Source organism: Oryzias latipes, chromosome 14, assembly GCF_002234675.1.
Source record: "Oryzias latipes chromosome 14, ASM223467v1".
In the NCBI taxonomy this organism is placed as follows: Eukaryota; Metazoa; Chordata; class Actinopteri; order Beloniformes; family Adrianichthyidae; genus Oryzias; species Oryzias latipes.
This window is the reverse complement of record NC_019872.2, coordinates 19,492,737-19,517,645: the sequence shown is the minus strand read 5'-3', so window position 1 is coordinate 19,517,645 and position 24,909 is coordinate 19,492,737. Positions and strand designations below refer to the sequence as shown.

Below are 24,909 nucleotides of genomic sequence, written 5' to 3'. Positions count from 1 at the left end.
CATTGAAGAAAAAAGGTTCAGTGCACTGTTGCCAATGTCCCAATGTCAAAGTGCCTAGGATAGCGCAAGGGTTACGTGGGAGAACTTGCACAATTGGTGGCTGAATAAATACTTCGTCCCACTGTATTTTTGTGTGTGAATGTCGTTTTTGCTTTTAATTTTTTAATCGAAAAATGTTTTTATTACATAACACACTTTAGGTTATGTATGAATGAAAATAACTTTATAAATAAAGTTTCATTTGGTTTGGAAGTAGCTGTTATGAGATGGAAAATAAAGGGGAAAACATGGTCAACAACAGGACTGAGCTGCTAGAGACCCTCCCTAGAAAAAAAAAGGAACCCACCTACCATAAAACTACCACCTCCACTCTGAACTCTTGACAGAATTATGATTTTAGCTCCAAACTTAACTTTTTCCTCAAAAAGAACACATTTTCACACATTTGGTGCCACCTACCACTTTGGCCTATACCTGTTTTTTTTTTTCTTTAACCCTTGTGCTATCTTAGATGACCCCACCCTTACATTGACGTGTTCTCCCTACCATGACAAAGGTGGATAAAGGTGGAAAGATTTCATGTCATCCATGGACACCAGTGAGGTTCACAAATCATTGAAGAAAAAAGGTTCAGCGCACTGTCTAGTGGGTCTAGATGACCCAACTCCCAACGTTAAAGTGCCTAGGATAGCACAAGGGTTAAGGCACAGGTAAAGAAAGGCAACTGTACTTTTGTGTTACCTGTAGGCCTTTCAAAGATTGAAGTAAAGTACTACAAAACCTTGAAGGGATAACGGATTAAAAAAAAAGTAAAAATGCATAAAACTGTGAAAGGAGCAGCAGGAGGAGCTGAGGCGAAATGTCTTTAATTTAAAAATACATTTTTCTGCTTATAGAGTGAAGATCTTTTCAACCAACAGCTCATTCTTCTGGACCTCAGAATTTCTTTTGAGTCAGGAAAAAAAAGCAGGATGACCCAATGAAAGGAAAATCCCTTTAATTGTCATTACAGCACATGGACATGAACAGACAGAAATACAAAAATTCCTTTTCTTCCTGCTTTACAGTAAAGGATATGCTACAGTAATATGGACCCCTCAGTTATGAAGCTTTTCCTATTTTCTTTTTTTTTACTTTCAAACATAAATGAATAAATAAAACAAAGTGAATTCATGCACAACATTGAATGTTTTTTTTTTATATATAAATTTGTGGAGTGATTTCCAACACATTGTATCCAGAGCTGACAAATGACAGCTGAACCCAGCAAAGTCTTTAAATAACAGACGAAAGCAAGAGAAAAGGATCCTGATGATCAGGTCTGGAATGTTCTGAGCAAACTGGTGGAAGAAGAAGACGAAGACGAAGATGAAGAAGAAGCGGCTAAAATGTTTTCACAAATCTCAACATTTTTTTCTTCAGTCATGACATGGATTTCACATTAAAAACTAACTTTGAAACCACAGCTGGCGTTTGCAGTGTGCTTCAAAACGCGCTCCAGAGGGAGGCGGCGCGGGAAACCGCCACGCCATACCCAAGCAGCCTCCGACACGGCAATTACCAGCTTTACAATGCAGATGAGCAAATGTGCAAGCCAGCTGCAGCGCAGTCACACAGGGAGTCGCATTCTTGCCTCGAATGGTCCCTCTTTTTAAATGGTTCTAAAAGATGCATTAAAAACGCTCGCTTATAAAAAAATTTAAAAAAGTAAAAGTCAAAATAACATCGGCTGTTGGGGTGAGCCTGTCCAACGCTCAGTCCACCTTCTTGCTGCGCAGGCGCAGCGCGTCCAGCAGGTGGCTGCAGGCGGAGCCGCGGTGCTGCGACAGGAGCGTGAGGAGCTTCCCGTGGATCAGAGTCAGGAGGGTCTGGTGGCCCGTGGCCCACACGCGGTACCACGGCCCGTAGAACGGGTCGGACACGGCCGGACACAGCATGTTGTTAAGGTTGACCTCGGTCCACTGGAGAACAGAGAAAGTAAAAATTATTTATATAGTAGGCTCTTCACAATGACTAAAAATCCTAGATCTTGACCTGATCAGTGTGGCTCCACTGGTGTGTGAATGTGCATGAATGATCCCGGTGATGGTCAGAGGGGCTGTAGGCGCGAACTGGCAGCCACGCCTCTGTCAGTCTGCCCCAGGGCAGCTGTGGCTACAACCATAGCTTACCATCACCAAGTATGAATGAGGAGTGAATGAATAATGGACACAATGTTAGCGCTTTGGGTGTCTTGAAAAGCGCAGATAAATCCAATCCATTATTATTATTATTATTATTATTATGATCAGCTTGTGGGCCCAATGTGGGTTTGTAACCATTCTGAGGAGATGACTCAGGAATTCCGTCTCCTCATTATTTAACGGCAGACACTCATTCAACTGCAGACTGATTCATATCTTGTTAGCGCTGCAGATTTTCTCTTTTTACTGCAGTTTAATTGGCTTCCCAGCTGCTAATGGGGTAAAAGAGGCGCCTCAGAGCACCTCACACATGAACGGCAACATTTTCTGATGCGCAGCATTCAAAGATTAATCCCTGTATTATGATCAATCAGTTTTCATTTTTTGCCCACTGAATATTTATATGTGGCCTCATGAATCACTGTGGTCATTAAAGCGTAATTATGCCTCCAACTGTTAGGATTAAAACCTGATTTAACTTCATCACACAAACGCGTTTGCTTGTGATTAGTGACCCATTCCAATAAAAATGGTGTTTTTAACATGTTCTTGCTTTTTTTTCATGATGGAGCACATAAATAAAAAAAATAATTAAGCTCAGAATGGCATTTCTGAGTATGTCTTTATTCAAATGAACATGTGAAGTGTGTCTGAGAAAAAACGTGATTCGTTTCTGCTGACTGCAGCTCTTTAAAGGGGAAGCTGCTGCAATACCAACAGATGTCCAGCAGAGGGCTCCATCTTACCAGGCCAAGCACTTGCAGGAAGGTGAAATGGTAGAAGAACAGCATGCCAGAGGCCAGCAGCGCCCACCACATGTCCCCCAAAGGCTCCGGCTTGTACACACCTGCACCAAAAGAATAACAGTTTGGGGTCAAAGAGGAGCAAAGGCAGGACATCCATCTTTCCTGTCAAGCCGCAAATGATTACTGCTAAGGTAAAAAATTTCAGAATGTTTATCAAAGCAGCTTTTCTTGTTTTCCTACAACTAAACTAATCTATTTTGAGGAATGTGATTTAATTGTGTGCTGCTTCCCGATGGAATTATTTTACTACTTTTTCTCTGGTTTTCATCCCCGTGACATGAACCAGACCTCCATCCTGCCTGATGGAGGCCAGGAAGTAAAGCCAGCAGGACTCCACTGCAGTTTAGATAAGCCCATGTTTTTCCTCTAAGGGCCTCTCGATCTTTGCACTGCAGACTCAGAGTGCTTTCCGACCTTTTCATCTAGCAATTACAACAAAAAAGAGAAAAAAAAAAAAAAAAAAAAAAACAGAGGGAAGCAGGTGTTTGCTTATGACACAGAAGCAGCAAACAATTACAGCATGTACGCTTTTTGTTCGTTGCTTTTTCCATTTCCGCTTCTGAATAAACAGATGCATTAGTGCTATTACTAAAGAACCTCCTGCAGCATCTAAAAGCAGAGGAGAAGTCAATGCGTGGAGAAACGTCCTGCTATCAGTAATGTGTGAACGTGATTGACACCCACCTCCTTTCCTGAAAAGATAAAGAGGCACTAAGTACAGCATGAAGTGCTGGATGTAGTAGATCTCCTTTTCAAATGGCAGCTGAAGAAGGAAGCACATAAAACCGTTTGAGCTCAAAATACCAAACCGGAAAGACATTATCACAAAGGATGGATTTTACTTTTTTGCCATTTAATTTTTTTCTACAAAGTGATCTGCTTGAGGGGATCCCAGCATCTATTGGGGATCTTTTCAAATAATAAACAGAGCAACAAATGTGACGTCCGGTTTGCAGCAGCTTTAAAAATGGAAGGGGTGCCATGTCATTCGACTGTATGGCCACGACGAGCAAATTCATCTGCATTTGCACCAAGTGTTGGAAAACCTGCCTAACAAACGGAAAAGGACTGTTGGACGAGCAGGGAGGGGCTTCTACTGTCTTTTTCTACGATTTACGAGTGAAACTGGCATCACGACACGTGAAAGCAAGAGTTTGAGCCGTAAGCCTGAAGCATGCATACACATGACTTTACCATAACCTTTTAATGGAAGTGGTCGCTTCCATTCGCGTTGTGAAACAGAACCCAAACCAGCGTAAAACGGACTAACGAGAAGAGAATTTAATTGTGAAGAGATTCACAATTAAAGGATTTCATATTAAAGGATTTTACTTTATTGTATTTTTTGGGGACAAAAAGAAAAAATAAACAATAAAAGTTCCACTTTTGTTCAGTTTGTCTCACAAAGTAAAACCAAATAAATTTGGTTTTAAAAGGAAATTTGAAAATAAACTAACTGATTTAACGACATTGTATGGAATAATAAAATGAACTAAACCATTGTTTTAATGGTGATATCTAGCCCTAATTATGGTATATTGCAGAATCACATTTCCTAAAGTGTCATACCTTTGTTTTATAATATTAATTCCTCACAAAAAACAACCCCATAGCAGTCTTTTGATCCGTTCATGCAATTCTGAGTGAGACAGAAAGGCGGAGCCTCAGAGATCGAGTCGTCTTACTTTCAGGTAGGAAAATGAGCTGCGAAAATAACTATATGAAAAAATATTCTTGAATGTGCCAAAGGTCACATATTATCACCTATATTGATATAGTTTACTCTGAAAGGCTTAATAATTGCATGCTATCCAGTGTTGTGAAAGCGTTGATTGAATGACATCACTCACCAGTCTGGTGTTGACCACCGGGAACATCAAAGCCAGAAAAGCTCCGTTCAGCATGTGGACCTGGAGCCTGAAAACACACAGGATCAAAATGAGGCTGCTGTGCATGAACACGGTCAGACCTCACGCGTGTTGCTACCATGTTAGCTGGAGTTGATGCATATAGGACAGGAATACCCCATCAGCTGCCCCTAATGCTGTGGCACGCAGCGGTCAACTCCTCATGACCATCAAACTTCAGGTCTTATGACTTTGGATTTGTTTTCTTCATGAACATGTGCTTTTCTCTTTGAATGATTTGCATACGAAGAAATCATCCTCTGCTTTTAATCTGCTTTTAAACCATCGCCGGGGGGTTTTCACCCGAACAAAACTGTTTACATGAATTTCAATACGTGGCGTGTCAAGAGTCTGTGCCTTCACCAGGGAAGTCTCACATGTGCCAGGAATGGGAGGACCACAGACAAAGTTTCTAGTTTCATTCTATTATTATTTTAGGAAAGTTTTGTTCTCAAATTCCAATTTTTTTAGTCATTTCTGAGCATGTTCTTAGGAACTTCCTATGTTTTTCTTTTTCATTTTGTTACCACAGTTGAAAAGAAAAGAGAACCACTCTAATTCATGACGTGTTGTCATGTTTTGATTTGTTTTTTCATTCATTCAAGTACTTTTTATTTTATCGAGGAAAAATGACACTGTCAAAGTGACGGTGTAACCTTTTTTAGCGAAAGTGTTCTGGGGTTAAAGAACCATCAAAGTGAAGACACCGGGAGGGAAAAACACGGCTTATAAAACCTTGATGTCTGTATTTATGCCACATTTTCTTGTTCTTGCTTTTTTTTAAACTTAATTCTAAGTCTTTTTTTCCCTCTGCTGTCAGTTGCTATGGTGACAAACAAATTTCCCACGTGTGGGATCAATAAAGTATCTCTGATTCTTCTTCAGCAGCACAAACATTGGATGCTTTTGGTCTCCTCCATCCCTGTGGAGGATCTACGCGTCGCTTTGTTCGTTGATTCAAAGGAGACTTTGGATCAAACCCCCCCGACCGACCAGCAAAAGAGCCAAACAGGCGTGGATGTGAAGGAATGACGGCGTTTCAGCAGCACCTTCAGAGGAGCAGACCGCAGCCTGCTGCGTCTATCACGGCTAAAGGGACAGAAATTCAACCTTTAATCCATTTTAAGATTCTGCAAACTTTTCTTTTTTAAATCTTCGTTGTGTCTTTTAGTTTAGTTTATAATTTATCAGCGTAGATTGTAGCTTAGTCGTTCATTTCCGTCTGTAGTCCCTTTACAAAACAATACATTATGGCTAAACATTACAAACATTTAGCAATTTAAAAGAAGTTTAAAAAGAAAACACATTTACGAATTTAAAAAAGAAACGACACAAAACAACTTTGAACACGTTTACAATTTCAAATAAAACAGTTACACCAATGGTCTGGTTCTCTGATCAAATAATACCGACATCTGACGGCGAAATACCCGCCTCGAAATGTCAATGTGAGCAGAACTGACACTCCAGAATCCAGTTTTTGGCTGCAGAGCTCTGTTATGCTCTGGAGATTCCCTGGAAGCCCATTCCATTCCTTGACAGCTCTAAAGTGAAAGGCCGGCCGCTGAGAGGAAGTGGACTTTCTTTTAGGGACACTGCAGTCACCTCTGGATTCAGAGCTTCTGCCCAGGAGTTGAGAGAGGGGCTGTAGAGTTCTTAAGAAGAGGTGGGGGCGGCGTCCTGCAGAAGTTTATGCACCAGGTGGACGTCAGAGTACCTGATCAGGATGTCCAAACTCTGTGTTTTTCCAGAAACGTTGGCGATGTAAAATTTCAGAACGTTGCCCATCTTTTTAACAGGATTTTTAGAGTTAGGCGTGGAGTCTAACAGCCCACCTACATATTTGAACTCAGCAACATTAGGAAGACCATTTTGAGCTTGTTTTTTTAGAGAAATACATCTCTAAAGATCGAAACAAAACTTTCTAAGTTGCAAATTAAACTATTAAATATTTGCTTTCAAAACCTTTTTCTTTGCTTTCAAAAAATTTTTTTTGTGCATTTGCAACACAAACGTTTTCGCAAGCGTTGTGTCTCATCTGGCTTTTTTCCTATCTTTGATTTTGCTCTCATAAGTTTCAGTTTAGTGTGACAAAGCTGCCATCAAACAGCTGCGGATTGGTCCAGATTCCAACCAATCAAATCCTCATGTTTATCTAACATGGTGTCTTCTACTGAAGCTCAGAAGCTGAACCAGCTCTTTAAGTCCTCGGTTTTGTCTCTTTGGCTGAAGAAATTTTCATTTTTAATCATTTTAAAAATAATTCCTACTTTCTTCAAAAATACATTTTTGAAAAAAAGAAAGTTTTTCAAAAGCCAAAAATAAATAAATAAATTTGAAAGCAAAGAAAAAGTTTTTAAAAGCAAATCTTTAATATTTGTTTGCAACGTGGTGGCATGAATATCACTCCATACAAAAAGTTCAAACCTGAAAACCTGTTTTTACACCACAAGTAAAAATGCGGCTCCACTGAACAAGACGTTCTGTCTTCTCCAACTTTCACAACTGCCATTCAAATGAGTCAGCTACCGTTATTTGTGAGGACCTGTCACATTTCCAAAATTTTATCTTTAGAAAGAATTTATGTAAATATTCTTAACGTGCAAAACCAACATTTGCATCCAGAAGACATCTGCTGACTGGTGGCTCCATTCAGGGTTTGGCTCCTTATTTGGGTAAAATAAAAACATCCCCAACAGCATGAAGAGAAACCATCTGTTAATGGATCCCAAAGGCCTTTATACATCTTTTATGGACAGTTATGGGATGCTTTGGTGGAAAACCTTTAATATTTTCACTGTTTAGATTTGCTTTTACACACATTTTGATAACCAACTCAAGTTCATTGTAGCAGTTTTTCAATATAAACTTTACTTACCAACATGTTTAGTTTTTTCCAAAAGTACATTTGTGTTTATTTGCATTTTATTATCCTTATGGTAAAAAAGTAAACAGGTACAGTCAGGTTAAAGAATACAACTAAGTTTTAGGGCCACCAAAAAATAAATAATAAATAACAATATTACGCGATTTAAAGTTGAGGTGAGCATACAGAGCAGCAGGTGAACGCCGCACAGCAGCAGAGCCGACCGACTAAACTCAATTGAACAGGTGAGCTGAATGTTTATTGATAACGTTCCAAATGTTTGGAAGCTCATTCGTTTGATTTACGATTTATTAATGTTTTATTTATTAATGGGTAGCTTGCAGGATCTCTGCAGCCCCTTGATGAAGCCATCGGTGTCCCTGCAGCTGTCCACTTTAATCCGTTCTTCCTCCACCAAAGACAAGATCTCTAAGTCTGTGACGCTTCCGCCCGAAGAGGACCAGTTTTTGGCATTTTCAACATTTTCATGCTAAAATAAAAGACTATTTTCATCTTTGTTTTATGTTGAAACTGGACATTTCATCTGGAGAAGGGGATGTACGCAACACCGTTTTCCTTCCACTGACAGGTTCATGACGTGAGGAGACAAATGGACTTCTGGTTATGTAAATGAAAAGGGAGAATACAGTAGTGGTTCTTTACACCCAAACGTGTATCTGAGCTCCTTATTTTACATATGAAACTCCATTTTACCGACACCGAACCCTAGAAAGCCGGCTCCACTGACAATAATCTGATTTTGAGTCGCCAAAAGGTTCAGAATTTCTTCATTTTTGAAACCTATCAGGAAATAAAGCTTTACAAAAGGTTCCACATCTTTCATCTTCAGGCAAAGCTACGATAAACAGACAACTTTGGGGTTTTTTCTCATTCATTTATGACTTATTTTCCTCGTAAATCTACGTGTTTTAAAGTCGTAAATTTACGACTTTATTCTTGTAATTTAATAGTGGTCACTTTTTTCTTGTAAATTTATGGCTTTCAAGTCGTAATTAAAAAAAATATTTGTTTGTAAGACAACAACTCTGTTGTAAAATAGTGCTTTAACATGAATTTAAATTAAATTTAAACTTATAGTATTGATTTACTTACTATTATTTATTGTTATTTTGCTGTAGTTCTCCAGCAGTTGCTTGATAAAGCTGTTGCTGTTCACCTTTCACCATATCCCTTCAGGGGTCGCCACAGCGACTCAGCTTTCACTGATAAGCACAGGTGTTTATTTGGCTGACAGTTTTATGCCAGATACCCTTCCTTGTACAACCCTGTATTTTTTCCGGGCTGGGGACCGGATTCTACAATTCTGTAATTCTACAGCCTCCATGTTGAACCATTAAACGAGGCAGAAATGCGAGAAATGCTCCACGCTTTGGTACAAACAGAATGAATCCAAAGGTGAATTTAACATAAAGCACGGCGGGGAATCACCGATCTGACTCTGCTCTGTAACATAAACAAGTCAATGAATTATCCTTTTTTTGCGTCAAATCCCAGCAGAACTGGAAGCTTTAGAACCGGGTCAATAGCTGGATTACTGCCGTGAATGAAAACGTAGCTGTGGCCAATTTAGTGAATGAGGCAGCCGCGTCCCCAGAGGCGCCGTCTGTACCTGCTGGAGGCTGCCAGCAGCCTTTGCTTGTCTCAAAGATTAAACCATCCCAGTTTGAGCGCACACGGCAGGCGGGGGGAACCTGCAAATGGCTCATTAAATCAGTTATGGGGCTTTTGGTTCTTGTTGCCGCGCAAAAAGAAAGATGGCATGAAAATTGATGCGAGCGCTGAAGGTTTGAGCTAATGTCTGCCTTAAAGTCAGCTTCTAAGGTTCTACTGTTGAAATGGATCCTGCATGCGTCGTTTCCATGGCCACTTGCTGCTATGTTCATGTGCTCTCTTGCAGTTCAGGGTCATGATGCAGTGTAACCTCAGATCATGAAATCGGTTTTCACTGTTGATCGGGTCAGAACTTGACATGTTTGTTGATGCAAACCACGGACGGCTCTCGCTGTGAGTTTGAGCTGATGTAAACCTTTTTGGCCAAAAAAAAAATCATTTTAACATTTGAAGAGACTAATGAATTATAAAGGAGTAAAAATAACAATCATATTTAAATAATTATTAAAGCTCCAAGCAGCATTCCAGAACAATCTGCTGGTTTCTGAATGCAAGATGGTTTTTATTTGGTGCTTGTTAAGTGCTACTTTTATAGTTTTAAGTTAGCTTTGTATTATAATGTGAATGTTCGGCAATGATTACCACGACTCAAATTCATTATTTCCATGGCAACCAGAGTTCTCAGCACTGACTGTATATCAGAACTGGACCTGGAACTGGAGTGTGACGCCAACCATAAAAAGATGGTTTACTTCCCGCTCTTCCCAAATGAAGTCAATTGAATCGACATTTTTTTCACGATGTGGACGCCATTGCGCTGAAGCGAGATGACGTCAGTAAGCAGTGATTGGTCTGAGTGAGTCAACGTCTCTATGCCAACCACTAAAGCTGTCAATCAAAAAGATCAAACGTGGGCCCAGCAGGCACCACATGCTTTTATCACGGTCTCCGATTTGTCAGTTTATAACTTGAATAACAAGCATAACTTGAATAACCTGAAAACACATCATGAAAAATAAAATCAGGATGAACAAGACCAGGTTAAAAAAGGTGCCGAGCAAGAATGGTTATTTTGACCAATAGAATGACTGAGTAAACGCTGTTTATTTCTCTATAGAAATCTATGGGAGTTTGGCCTCTTGGACCCATCACTACTTTGTGTTTGGAACGCCAGGGGGGAGGAGCCACTTACAGTCCTCATACAGGTAAATAGGTAAATAAGTATTTGAACACTCTGTGATTCAGCAAGTTCTCCCTCTTAAAAAATCAGGGAGGGTTCCGACATTATCCTCTTAGGTGCATGTCCGTTGTGAGGGATATAATCTAAAAATAAACTGGAAATCTCTATCATTTTTAAAATAATTTATTTGTATGCTATTGCTGCAAATAGGTAGTCGAACACCTGCTTAAACGTTTCCTGTAGTTTTCCACCAGGTGTGCACACACTGCAGGAGGGATTTTGGCCCACTCCTCCACACAGATCTTCTCTAGATCATCAGGTTTCTGAGCTGTCGCTGAGAACCACAGAGTTCGAGCACCCTCCCAAGATTTTCTATTGGGTTGAGGTCTGGAGACTGGCCAGGCCACTCCAGAACCTTGATATGCTTCCAAAGCTAAAGTTTCTTGTTGGTAAAAAAAAAAGAAAAAAAAAACACTTTGCAGAATAGAGTGCTTGCATTTTTATTTTACACTGAGAATTTACTTTCAGTAGACGATTCTTTCAACGGTTTATTGTGAATGCATAATTAATGCAAATAGGCTTTAAAAGCTTCATAAGACTGTAAAAAGGTTCGTCTCAGATGACATAATATGTTAATATGCTCACCTGAACACAACCATTGCCGCCTGACATGGCGGACAGGCCAGCAGGAAGATCTGTGGACGAGAAACCACAGAGGGTTATTACAATAAACCATTACAGCTGCGATAATGAAGAGCTTCCTGCTTTCACTACTGCATTTAGGAAAAGGAAAAGCGGCCACTTCATTGTAAAACAAGCCGAATGGAAGCAGAAGTGCTTTGATTTTATTACATCATTCCACAGGTGCATTTCTTGTGTCCGTTCATCTGTGGACTTTCTGCAGGGGTTATTTCAGCTTAAATAATAGCAACATCTATTATGGTCTGTGCAAAGACAATTACAGGCTAGCGTCCAACTCTGTTTACATCTGCAGTCCCTTTTCATCAAATCTAAGAACATTGATTTGGATTCAGTTGCAGTTCAAAGCAGCAAATGTTGGATATTTCTTTATGAGAATTGTAGACTTTTCTCGATGTTACTAGCAAGTAAGGCATTAAAATTTAGAATCTGCCAAACTCCCAAAGAAAATGATCTTAAAGGACATGTTTCAATGAGGGACTGAGATTGTTTATTTTGAATCAACATCTTTTAAAAACTTGTATCCTGTTAGTTTGATTTACTGTCAGAACCCAAATTGTAGTACAGAAACCCCAGAAACATTTCAGTCAGACAACTCTTGCAGAAGAACATTTATTTCACGACATCTTTAGGTTTTCACAACATCTTTAGGATGACATTCACAATTTGATTCACAACTTCGTTTTGGCATAAGGCTCCGTTCAATTCCTTGAGACAATTATTTTTCCATACACTTTCGGGTAACAACCCCCGTAACGGAGCCCACAGGTGGAAGCCGGGGAGGAGGGAGGGGCAAAGAATGAGCGCTGAAGGTAAGAGCGAATGAACAATTGTACACCTGACTTAAATAGGACGCTAAGCAGGTGGGTTAATTAACAGACCCGCCCTAGGGGAGTAACCTGCAATTCTGCCGAGTGTCTGCCCGAAATGCGACGAGTCGCTTATTAAACCTTATGAATGATGTGATAAAATAAAATTGTACTCACTTTTCTGATTCAGAAGTCACACTTTCAAAAGTGTTCAAAAATTGCTCCTTGTGATAAACATCTCAAGAAAATCCCTCAAATGAAGACTGTTCTTTTTTGTCCTAAAGTTTAGACGACTGTAGTAACGATGACATGCACTCCTAAAAAGATGTTAATCTAGTTCCCAAAAAAGCTCTACAACTTCATTAAATCTCTGTTAGGATGCTGCAGAAATCCTGTTTGGGACTTTTAAGACCAAGGGGCGTAAACACACCACTCAGTATGGAGCGTGGTTGTTCCACTAGCCCGGCTTTTTCAGGACCGTGGCTCACTATAACAGTAACAACCTTACCTTGTATTTTCCAAGTTGGTTTGGTTTGCAGAGCAGTGTTGGCTGAATAATGAGTAATCACACAGCCAACACATTTAGTTTGGAGTTAGGTTTTCTCAGACTCAACCATTGAGTGTATATGAGAACTGGACTGAATCAGTGTGACATCACCCATAGAAAATGTCTTACTTCCAGCTCCAACCAAAGTCAATTCAGTAGCCATATTTACGCCACACGGACGCCGCTATGTTGGAGCCAGACATCGGTAAGCAGTGATTAGTCTAAATCAGTAGGAATCAACATTTCTATGGGAACCACACATACCAATTAATTCAGGAGTGAGCCTGTTGGGAGTCCACACCCCTACTACTTGAACACGCATTGGTATTCTGACCAATAGGATGACTGAGTAATAGCTGTTTATTTCTCAATAGATGTCTATGGGATTTTGGCTTTTTGGAGCCAGCAGGTACTTCCTGTTTGAAACACCAGGGGGGAGGGGCCACTCATTCCATTTCTGATATACAGTCAACACAGATTTTCTGAAAAAAACAAAGCTCTCCAAGAACAAGGAAATGTGTCTGAAAAATTCTAATAAACAGAATAATTATTGAAATCATTCATGTTGACAAAGATGGAAGTATTTTATTTACTTCAGCAAATACTATACTAACAGTAAAGGAGACATTAATTTCAGAGACTTACTGGTTGTACAACCTAAAATATAACTGTAGTTGTATTAGTTAGCCCAGGATCCTATTCACATACAACAAAAGTTACTAGTTCACGAATATCTTTATTGTTAAAAAAAATTTTTTGCGTTTCCGTTGATTTTTGGAATACCAAATAAAGTTTTTCACTTTTCTTAATTTACAATAAAAACAGCACAATGACTTCAAAGGAAGCAGTTGGCATATTGTTTGAAGGCACAGAGAGGGTAGCATTCATTCATGAATCGCTTTCATAACAGCATCTGACAGCAAAACAATTGGATTTGCTGCAAAAAGGCAGAAAAACCAATCAAAGGCCGTAAATGGGCTGACCTTTAACGCAGGAACAGCCTGCTGAAAAATATACCACTGAACGCATGTGCTGCCAATCCAACACTATCTATTCTACTTAACTTTGTGGGTTTTTTGCAGTTTTTGTGTAACGTCATTGTAAAATTGTTTATTAGAAGATCAAAACAGGAATCGTAGTTTTCTAAAATAAAATGTATTTGTCACGGGTGACAGGTGAGAGTGAGGAGTCGGGATATCGGAGCGTGCAGACCGCAGAGATGGATTACTGTTATCAGCAGTCTGACTCCACACATTTGTAATAGTTGGATGAGCAAACTGGCGTCTTATTTTCGGCAGCAGATTCTCTTTGCCTTCTGTGTGTTCCAGGAAAATATCATCAGAGCTTGCAGCCCAAACACGACTACACGAGGTTTTGATGAAGATTACCGCTTCCCATAGTGGCAGCTACAGAAATGCTCATTTCCCACTTCAGCTAGTGTGATTTCCAGAGGAAACACACCTTCAGTGAGCCTATGTTTCTGGATGTGGGGATGAGCTGCTGCCAAAATGGAACCAACCAAACTTTTGATTAGTTGTTCTACATGTTTTCTGAGGATTTTTATCTTACGTCACCAAGCATTTCAATGCTTACAGGGGAACGATCCTGCTTCCCAGATGTATGGGGAACTTTCCCCATCGAGGATGATCCCCATGTGAGGATCTTTAAGGTCAGGGGTGGGCAGCTCCAGGTTTCAAGGCTGGTGTGTCTGCATGTTTTTTCAGATATTCTTGCCCCGCTCACAGGTGGATCAGGTGTGTCCAGCCAATTGGAACATGCCAGTATGTTGTAAAAAAAACAAGCAGGAATGTGGTCCCCACCCCTGTTTTAGGAGGAGGATTTCTAGTCTCCCAATCATTTACTGTACTTGTAGAAAGTCAGTTGATAACAAATCTTTCTACGTTCTTGTCTGTTCAGCACTACACTACAATATTAATGGATAACCCTGGCCTCAACATAATATCATGACCAGCTAGTGGAGAGGCCAGGACTTGATCCGGAGACTTCTGCATGCCAAGCATGCACTCTGCCACAACGGCAAAGAGATCCTATTTCTGCACCACTCCGGACTGTTGAAAGTTAAACCTAAAGGGGGAATGGGAGCATATGTCCCGTCACTAACATTTGCGGACCGCACATCTGGTTTGCAGCACCAATAACTGGGCCTAACAAGATGAAAACTGTGCAGGCGGCGGATGCTGACTCATATCTGCTGGAATGATCTGTTAGATCAGCGCTTGGGCGTGGCAGTCGACTGTGTTCACTTTGACTTGTGTGTTATCCAACCAGTTCTCAGCAGCCGTGACAGCTGCATGCAGGTTTTACCAGTCCAAGTCAAAAACACTGCTGAGCTGTGCTTTTATGAAGCTACACTTTACCAATAAACAACGCTTTCAGATTACAGAGTTAAACATAAACTAGATTATTTTTATCTTATCAGTTTAAGGCCATAAACAATTAGGAGAATATATAACCTGCGTTTTAAGTATGTAGCATCTACAACTGCATTTTATCGTCCGCTCCTGATTCATCACAATTTGATTATACAAATACTCAGAAATGCAATTTTAATCTTAAATTATTTTACGTGTATCCTCCATCATAAGAAAAATTCAACAAGAACATGTTAAAAACACATTTTTTATTGGTGTGGATCTTTAAGAAAATAGAAAAATAAACTTCTTAAACAGGCTGCAGGATGTTTGATGTAACCACAGTCATTTACACCAAAAAATCTATCTTTATTGCATTATGCTCCATTATAATATAAACTAAAATGGCTAAAAAATTGAAATCTGAGCAGACTTTTGGAATTATAAATGACATTAAACACCCAATCTGATGAAAATGGTGTGTTTGCCGTTTTAAGCATGTTCTTGTGGCATTTTTTCTGATGATGGAAGACTTGCAGTGGGGCAAAAAAGTATTCAGTCAGTCACCAATTGTGCTGGTTCAGTCAGTTATGTAAACTCTGGAGATGATTTCCTTTAAAGGAACAGAAGACGAAAGCTCAACCCTGGAGGTGCAAAAGTTGCAAATTTGCAAATGTTGCAAATAGCGGAGCTCCTTCTCTGAGAGGCTCAGACAGCTCCGCTCCAAACAGCCCGATATCAGAAATCCTTCTTACCAAACACAATAATACTGTACAATAATTTGCAGGGTAAAAGATGACTTTTGCACATTTTGCACATTGTTTCCTGTTTGTAGATAGTCTTTAAATTATATCACCTTATTTGTTCACATTCATGTTACATTTTTTGTTTTTTTTTTATATTCTATTTTCTCTCATGTCTACTATTCTTTTTTTATTGCTACGGTAACGAACACATTTCCCACGTGTGGGATCAATAAAGTATTTCTGATTCTGAAACGTTCTTACAAAAAGCAAAACATAGCATGTCAAGTTATGGAGACTTAAAATGAACTCAAAGACAAAAGAAAACAACCAAATTGACATATAATTCACACAAGGCTGCAACTAGTTGTTAAAGTTGAGACGTCATAAATTCAAAGCCTCAGCGGTGACGCCTGAAAACAGACTCTTTACTGAAATGACTGTCAGAGTTTAAAGTCAGGGCTGCCTGTTGGCACAGATCCAAGCTGAACTCAAACGATTATCACCATGAGGTCTTCTGCTGTGTACGTGTGAAAGCATATTGGCAGATATTTGGAGGACTCTCACTTCTTCCATTAAGCTTGATGCCGTTGACTGACCAGGACCGAGTGAGTGTGACGTCACCCATGGGAAATGTCTTCCTTCGACTTCCAACTAAATTAAGTATATTCAGTCACCACTTTCCTGCAATACAACGCCGCCATGTTGGGGCTAGTTGATATCAGTAAGCAGTGATTGGTCCGAGTTGGTCTGAGTCAACATTTCTATGGCAACTACACTGGACAGTCGGAAGTCCACACCCCTAGACCACGAAAGCGAGATCAGGAGAATAAAATCAATCAAACTTTTCGAATGTTCAACGTGGGGACCAGCAGCCACCACATACTATTATTAAGGCATATGATTGGCCTGTTTATAACTTGAATAACTTGCAATAAAGAAAAAATACAATGACAAAAAAAAGCTTAGTAAGAACATGCTGAAAAATGTTGCAGAGCAAGGATGGTTATTCTGACAAAAATGACTGAGTAATTATTTTATTTTTCTATAGAAGTCTATAGGATTTTGGCTTCTTGGAGCCAGCGGATTCTTCCTATTGGGAACATGAATGCTTGATACTTTTACTTCTGCCTTCATATGTTGGGATCAACCTCTCCTTCAGGGTGGAGATGATTGTATTAAAGTGCATGATGATACATTTAGAAACAAAAAAGAAGTACTTCCAGTTTGTCATCCGTTTCAAAGGTCTCATGTGTTAAACACTAGAGGTAACTTGAAGACTCATTTGCTTTGCGGCTGTAAATTATAAGCATTTCCTGAAGTGAAAGTATCTCTTCTTTCGTAAATCCCTCCATCCTTACCTCATTAGTCCTTTATTTCAATAATGACTAAGCTGTAATGAAGGTCCAAGAGGTGGAATTAAGGCTGAATCGCAAGATCTTCCTTATTGGCTCAAACCTTAGCCTCCTGAAAAGAAGGGCTAGGAGGTGGAACAAGAAATGGAACAAGGAGGACAGCTCCTGAACAAACAGACATTATTGGTCAATATCTTGTCAGACGTTGATGTATAAAGCAGAAGACGGGTGAATTGCGTGGTCATGAATACAAAGCTGACATGCCGCTTTAATACAGTTCATACATGCAGAATTGTATTTGTAACTTTTTAAAAAATGTATCAAACAGGCATTAAAACATGTCATTGTTCAATACCGCTGTACAGAGCAGCAATAACCTCGTTTTTTCAAATATCACAATCTTGTAATGTCTTGACATGTGCCAGAACAAGACTGAACCCAACATTAACCACCGTAGGTCAAAATGACTCATAGCTGGGGGGGGGGGGGGTATGTGGGGAAGGAGTTTACCGACTTTTTTTTGGCTATAAGGTGCATTGCGCAAACCGTATCACTGGACGAGTTTCCCCACTGCTGTACCTCTATGCTCCAACAATCTATCAAGCAGTGCGGCTTCGCAGTTTACCAAAGTCCTACCAAAACGTTTGACACATTTTTGAGCCACAGAAAATCGCTTTGAGGTCAGTCAGCACAACCAGAATTCATGCATAAGACACACTGCCGATGTTTGAAACAAAGGACTTTAAATACCAAAAAATATGGTACTGATGGATGCCTTCACGCCCTCACTACATCGCATTTTCCACAATGAGACTCTCTGCTTTAGATTTGCTCTTTGGGCTGTCGATTTCCCAAAATTGACCCCCCCCCCCCCCCCCCCCCCCCGTACACATCTCCCTCTTAGTTTATTTCCACCTCGGTCTCCTGACAAGTCAGTTTGTTTTCATTTCATTTCACTTGTGAGGAGACAACAACACTGTGTCTCACACCAGAGTTTGAAAGTTTTCACTTCTGCACGATCCAGGAAACTATCCAGGAAACTATGGTGAGGACCACACAGGTCAAAGTAAAAACGTCTTTAGAGTTCTGCTAAATTAAGTAGGATGTTTTTCTGCATGACACACTGTTCAACGATGATATCTGCACATACAAAAAAAACCTCACTTCCTTTCCTGTTGCAATGCTCAAAACTGCACATGGCTCAACACTGTTTGCAACAGAATGAAAAAAGAGCAACATGTCAAGAGTCTGCATCGATTTGTACCCTTACATTCCCATAGGGAGAATGTTGGGAATCGATTAAATGAATCTGGACATTTCAGTTTTGGTTGAAATCTTCTGCATCAAGCAGAAAATTCAACAATCTCTCAAGGTGTAGTCCGTCTACTTTATTGACACAATGTTAAATAAGCTGCAGTGAAGGTAACAAAATTCCACCATCTGTTTCCTGAAGCCTTTCTGCTTTGAACTGAAGTAGTTCAGAAAAAGGAGGATGACGTAAAAGCTGAACTTATTATTCATGTTTGTGAGAATATTTTTAAAGTTAAATAAATAAAAACAGGCCTTTAACAAAAACCTTTCCTTAAAATCAATCTGATGGTTTTAAAAAGTTCCAAAATGAGGAATTTATTTTTAAGCTTAAAAAAAAACCTAACAGGACACCGTTTCATTTTTACATGGTGTGGCCATGGTGCATAGGTGGAACGGTTGACCTCTGATTAGAAGTTCGCAGGTTCAGTTCCCGGTTACGTGTTGAAGTGTCCTTGGGCAAGACTGGACCCTACGTTGCTCCTGGTGGTTATAAGTGTTTGGCAGCAGAGCCGCCATGAGTGTGTAAATGTGTGTGTTAATGGTGGAATGGAAATGTGACTGAAACGCTTTGGGCCTTAAAGCAGGGTAGAGAAACGCTACGTAAGTGTACACTATTTACCATTTACCAAGTGGATTAAAAAAGAGACAAATGTTGTGTTTTTTTACATCTTATTTGAAGCATTCAGTCACTTCTCAGTTCTGCTAGTTCTACTTCATGAATCTGATAAAGTAAATGAGTCAATATTTAACAGAAAGGCGGATATGTTACTGATGGTAAATATTTGAACCTCTTAACATGTCCATACAGCGGGGTGAAAAGTATTTGTCAGTCACAGGTTCTGTAAGTTGTCTCACTTAGAAAGGTGAGTTTGGTCTGTAATCCACTTCGACTGTGAGAGGCGGAATGAAAAAAAAAGAATCCAGGAAATCACATCAGTTGATTTTTTAAAAGCTCTTCTCTATCCTCGATACCTCTGTTAATGTCACCTGCTTGAACTGAATAAATGACGCCCGTCCACACCCTTAAACAGTTGGACTGCAACCCCTCCACCATACCAAGACCAAAGAGCTTTCTGACGACACCAAGGACAAGACTGTAGACCTGAACAAGACTGGGATGAACCAATCAACGACGACAAGCAGCTCGATGAGAAGAGATCCACTGTGTGAGCAAATATTAGAAAATAGAAGTCATAGAAGATCACTGACAGTCTCCCTCCACCTGGAGCTGCATCAAAGATCTCGCCTGTCGGGAGCAAATGATCTGGAGAACGAAAAAGTCCAGAACTACACAGGGTTCGAGGACCTGATGAGAGCTGGTACCAGATTAACAAAAGTTTCCATAGTAACACACCACTTTGTCGTAAATGAAATCTGCAGTTCTCCAAAAGTTTCCCTGCTTAAATCAGTCCGTGTCCGTCTAAAATTCTCCAGAGACCATCTGCATGATCCAGAGGAGGACTGGGAGAAGGTCATGTGATCAGATGAAACCAAAATGGAACTCTTTGATATAAACGCCACACAGCATGTTTGGAGGAGGAAGAATGCTGAGTTACATCCAAAGGATTCCATACACATTGTGAAGCATGGGGGTAGAAACATCATGGTTTGGGGATGTTTTTCGAGACAAATGATCCGTACTACAGATAGGATAAATGGGGTCATGTGTGATGGGATTTTGGGGAAAAACCTTTTTTCATTAGTGAGAACTTTGAAGAGGAAATGTGGCTGGACCTTCCAGCATTACAGTGATGCCAAACATTTTGCCAGGGCAATGACCGAGTAGTTACGTAAAAACATCTTAAGATTCTGGTGTTCTCGCCTATCTCCGGACCTTAAAAAGGTTGATGTGAGGAAAGAATCCTCCAGAGTTTTACCCTGGACTTAACCTTTCCATGTAGACAGCAGTGCCAGTAGGAGCGTTTCTATGGGAATGACAAGTCCAATCACTTATCGGAGTTGAGTCATGGTGCAGCTCCGAATCACAACAGTCCTATTATGAGGATTAGATCGGACAGGATATCTGGGTTCGGTTTTTTTTTATGCAGCACAGATTGTTTTTAACGGGAACGCCAAAAGCTTGGCGGGACTTCTTGAGAGCGCACCTCAGCTCATCTTACTGTGACATTCACAATGAATGACATGTGGCTGTCTCTTTGTTTGTTGACGGAGCTCCGCCCACATCAGCTGCACTCAGGTGGAAATGCGTGAAGGTAAACCGATCACTCACACACACACACACATCCCCGCCTCACTAAATATGTTTGTTTGGCCTCTGGGAAAAAAATGACAGCCAGTCATCCTGTCAGGCTTGAAGGACTCACTCGTCACTCATCCTTCTCTCCAGCGATGGTGGGCCTCTCTAACCCTCTCCGGTGCGATGCTGGCCGGCCTTTTTCCTTCCGACGTCTGATAAAACTCCGACTGATAACGGTCATATATTCCACCTTACCGGGTCTGTCAGTTATGACTCATTGGCTCATATCAATGGCAGCTCAATATATGGCATTCCTTCGGATGTGGCATATTTACATCTGGCTGTAGTTATGTAATGAGCACCGACAGACTGAAAACAAACAAATACAGATTTGGGTCACAGAGGACACTCTTGCTGAGTCAGCACCCAGCTAAAGCGAAAATTGAGCATCAGGATCTGCAGATGAAAACAATGTGTGTGTAAAATATATTTCCAATATTTAAACTATAAGATGACTCTATCTTCAGTATATTTCTTCTAGCATCAGAACATTCAACACATGGAAAATAGGGCGTCACTTTTTCTTTGCATAAAAGCAGATAAAATACACATTAAAAAGGCCATCTTTAAAAACAAATTCATACAAAGAAAACGGGACATTAAAACACATTTAGCACCACTCCCTCGACCCACCCAGTTTCCCCACTATAAGCCTTACAACAGAACTGGACAAAGATGTAATAACTGCAGCTCTGAAGAAACAGTAAAGTGGGGATCCCTTAATTCCACTGCCCAACCCGACCATAGGGGTCGTCGCCGCAGCCCCTTAAGCCAGGTAAGAGTTTTCCTGACAACCAAAGTCAAGCTCTGACAAGCCTGTGGCACCATCACAGGTATGAAACGCCTGCAGCTCTTCACGGCTCTCCTGAGCTCCTGATCCAAAGAGTTGCTTCACGCCAACGTGCCTGAAACGTGCCTGAAACGTGCATGCCGGGACGCACAAAGCCACTTTGTTTAGTTTCCTTATGATTAAAACGCCAACATCTCTGCGTGAGTCACTCCAAGACAACCATCAGCCGCGTACACTTCCTGACAGTCATCCTCTGCTTTGGTGATGAAGAGATGACCGTTTCCTGTAGCGTTCAGCATGAGATCATGCTCCAGGAAGCGGAGAGTCAGCATGGCGTGTGTGTAAAACACCATAAAACTTCATTTTACCGTCTACTCTTTGATCTTTGAGAGCTCTTCACCGCGGATGTAAAGACCAGCGTGACTTTATGCCCCTTTAAATGATCACAGGCTGAGATGATACCCAGCTCTTGCTGCAGTGAAGGGCAAGGAGGGGTTAGGTTTGTTGAAACAAGCCGAAAATCTTAGTCACATGCGCACGGAGGTCGACCCGTGCTGCCGGTTTCTGGGCTGTCCGGGCCAGCGGAGGGTCATCTTAAATATGTGTTCTCAGGGGACGCTCTAGGCAATTTGGGCCTATGGTGTGGCAGTCTGGCAGCAGAGTCAATTGGGCTTCATAGCGTGATTTGGGTGTGGCAGTCTATTATGGATAATTTGTAGGGCTCATGCAAGTTCCACACACTAATGACACATGAGTAATTTGGTGCCTTTACTCAAGGTGTTAGTAAAGCTCGTGTACTGCTTCTTTACTGACCGCGCGCACCTGCTGCATAAAAGGGGTGTGCATGTGATGTGCAAGTGCCCGTAGGACGCAAACACAAACTATGCTCTGACTGTTTAATTTCCTCATTTCCAACAGTCTGACTGTGAGCAAGCGGCGCATACTTATCATGTTATTTTATTGTGCAGTGCACAGAGTTTGGGGTACGGTAGAAAAAACAAAAGATCTGTACGACGCGCCTGTCTCTGACCTACTTCACCCATTGTTTAAGTGTCCTTCAGTCGCAGTGTGCCCATAGAATAAATGTGCACGAGCGTTGACGACCTGCGTGTTTATCCAGAGGTCTACGATCTTGGTATTTCAGGTGGGCCACCTGAACAGATTTGCCCATTTCTCTGCCGTATAGGGTCAGTTGTGACTGAGGCATAAAGATTCACACACAAAACCAACGGAATTCCCACAGTTTGGTTCCGCACGCAAATGCTTCTGCAAAATGTTACATGCTGGGTTTCCACTACGGCTTGGAGATCAGTGAAAACAAGAGCTGAAGCTTGATTTAAGGAAGCAGAAGCAAACAGGAAACTAAAAGTTCTGACAGCGGAAGTGCAGGAGGAGAGTGTTTAGATTAACCGACATGCAGGAAACCAACATCTAATGGAGCCGATGGGTCTCTGATGACCTTTCCACTCTGTGCAGATCTACACTCACCTGAACCATGGTGACCACATGGCAAGGGTTCAGCAGATAGATCAGAGTCTTGGTGGCAAACTTGAAGCCAACCTCTACCCCAAAAGTCATGCAGAGGGCAACCAGCAGCAGGTTCTTCCCCAGGCTGTCCTCCTTCGCCCTTGTGCAGTCATTCCCGGTGGCCCTGAAGTCCCTGGAGGGGTTGACCTTCCTTAGAGACGCCCAGATCTCCAGCATGGAGATGAGGATGATCACCAGGCTCTCCCCGGCGCGCTGCTGGGGCGTCAGGAAGGCTGCGCACTCGGGGCCCCCGTTCCCCGCAAACTTGGGGTCCACCCCGCCGTAGACCCAATCCAGAAGGCTGTATACGTTATATCTGGACACGTTCATCTTCTCGTGTTGGAAAAGATACGAACAGGATGGAATGAAAGACGCCACACTGACTTCTTGGCGAAACATGAACAGCGAGATGTCCCCCTTTGCGCGTGTCCTCGTGGTGGAGAAATGGACATTGGGTTGAATCAACCGGCGGGCTGCCTCATCTGCGGGCGGAGCAGGAACTTGAGTTAGCAACAACGGCGGGAGGCAGCTGTTGTCAAGACTACCCGGAGCTTGTGTTTTGTGGACATCCGGAAGCCTCTCCTTTCCGCAGATCTTCTGTGACAAAAGCTGGTAGACGCGCGCGGTCAGGACATGTCAGTGAAGCAGACGGGCCGGCTTGAGCTCGAAATGCCGCAATGGTGGAAGCAAGTTTGCTGAACACCGAGTCAACATGTGGAGGAAGCGGCAAGCGGTTAGCTTAGCTTCTAAGCCTCACTGAGACCAGGATGGGGTTTTTTCATCCCAATGTTTTGTCTTGCAGGTTGAAAAAAAAACCCATTTTAATTTAATTTTTACAAAAATAAAAACTTACATTAAATCAACAAATCAAACCAGAATAAATATTTTATCCAACTCCTAATGTGATTCATTGTTTCATATATGTGTCGCTAAAATACTTCTACAGGTGGGATGAGATTTTATGGTAAGGGTATTGGTATATGGAAGATTGTATTTTTATTGCATTTTTTCAAAATGCTTTTGGTTGCCTATAATCTAGTAGTAAAACAAACATGTACCAAGAAAAGGAAACGTAGGCAAATTTCGCTTGGTTATGTAAGTATAAAAAGTTTGTATGCCTGCGAGTCAAATCTGAGGCATAAATCACGAATATTCTCCCTAACGTGACGTTTTTTGATGATGCGTTCAAACAAACTACGGAAACCAAAATATAGTTTAAAAAAAAAAACACTATATCATTTTAATTACTTTCACAACATATTTACTTAACTGTAAAACGTTACCACACGCAAAACCTATACTATAATTGCAATCACAAGTTTTAATGTATTTTAGAGATTTATTATTTTTGCAAAATATTTGTAAAAAGAAATTACAATGGAAGCCCATCATAGTTAACATAGCAACATTCAAAGCTAAGTGTTGTCAGGGTATTTCATTGCATATTAACAAATCCCTGAAAAAAAATCTTGTTACTGTAATTTGTAATAACTACAGTAACAATGGGTTAGAGTCTGGGGTTAAACACAAATGCATCTTGTCTCACAGAATATATTACATTTTTTTAAAACACCTGTGAGTACATTTGGTTCTAAAACTTTAAAACCAGTTTCCACACATTCCTTTTAACATCAAGTGTAACAGAGACAGCACTTAACCCTTGTGCTTATCCTAGGCACTTTAACATTGGGAGTTGGGTCATCTAGACCAGTGTTTTTCAACCTTTTTTGAGCCACGGCACACTTTAACCCTGACAAAAATCGCGCGGCACACCGGCATCCAAAAAAAAAAAAAAAAGCAGAAATTCATGGTCTGTATTGATGGACAGCCCCCCCCCCCCCCCCCCCCCCGCCCGCAATCTCACGTGCATTTTTGTGACAATTGTGGCCGGAAAAGCAGGAAGTTGAGGCTGTTTTTTCAAAGAG

General features: G+C 41.0%; 1 protein-coding gene across 1 annotated transcript; it reads right to left on the bottom strand.

The window, feature by feature from the left end:
• Nucleotides 1-979: 979 nt before the first annotated feature.
• Nucleotides 980-23,818, bottom strand: tmem164 (transmembrane protein 164). The gene is made up of 6 exons (XM_004076579.4): nt 22,946-23,818; nt 11,220-11,269; nt 4,840-4,906; nt 3,674-3,752; nt 2,930-3,030; nt 980-1,961 (listed from the first exon to the last, which is right to left on the bottom strand). Exons 1-6 carry the CDS (start codon nt 23,381-23,383, stop codon nt 1,755-1,757), a joined length of 942 nt encoding a protein of 313 aa, XP_004076627.1. The 5' UTR covers nt 23,384-23,818; the 3' UTR covers nt 980-1,754.
• Nucleotides 23,819-24,909: the final 1,091 nt, after the last annotated feature.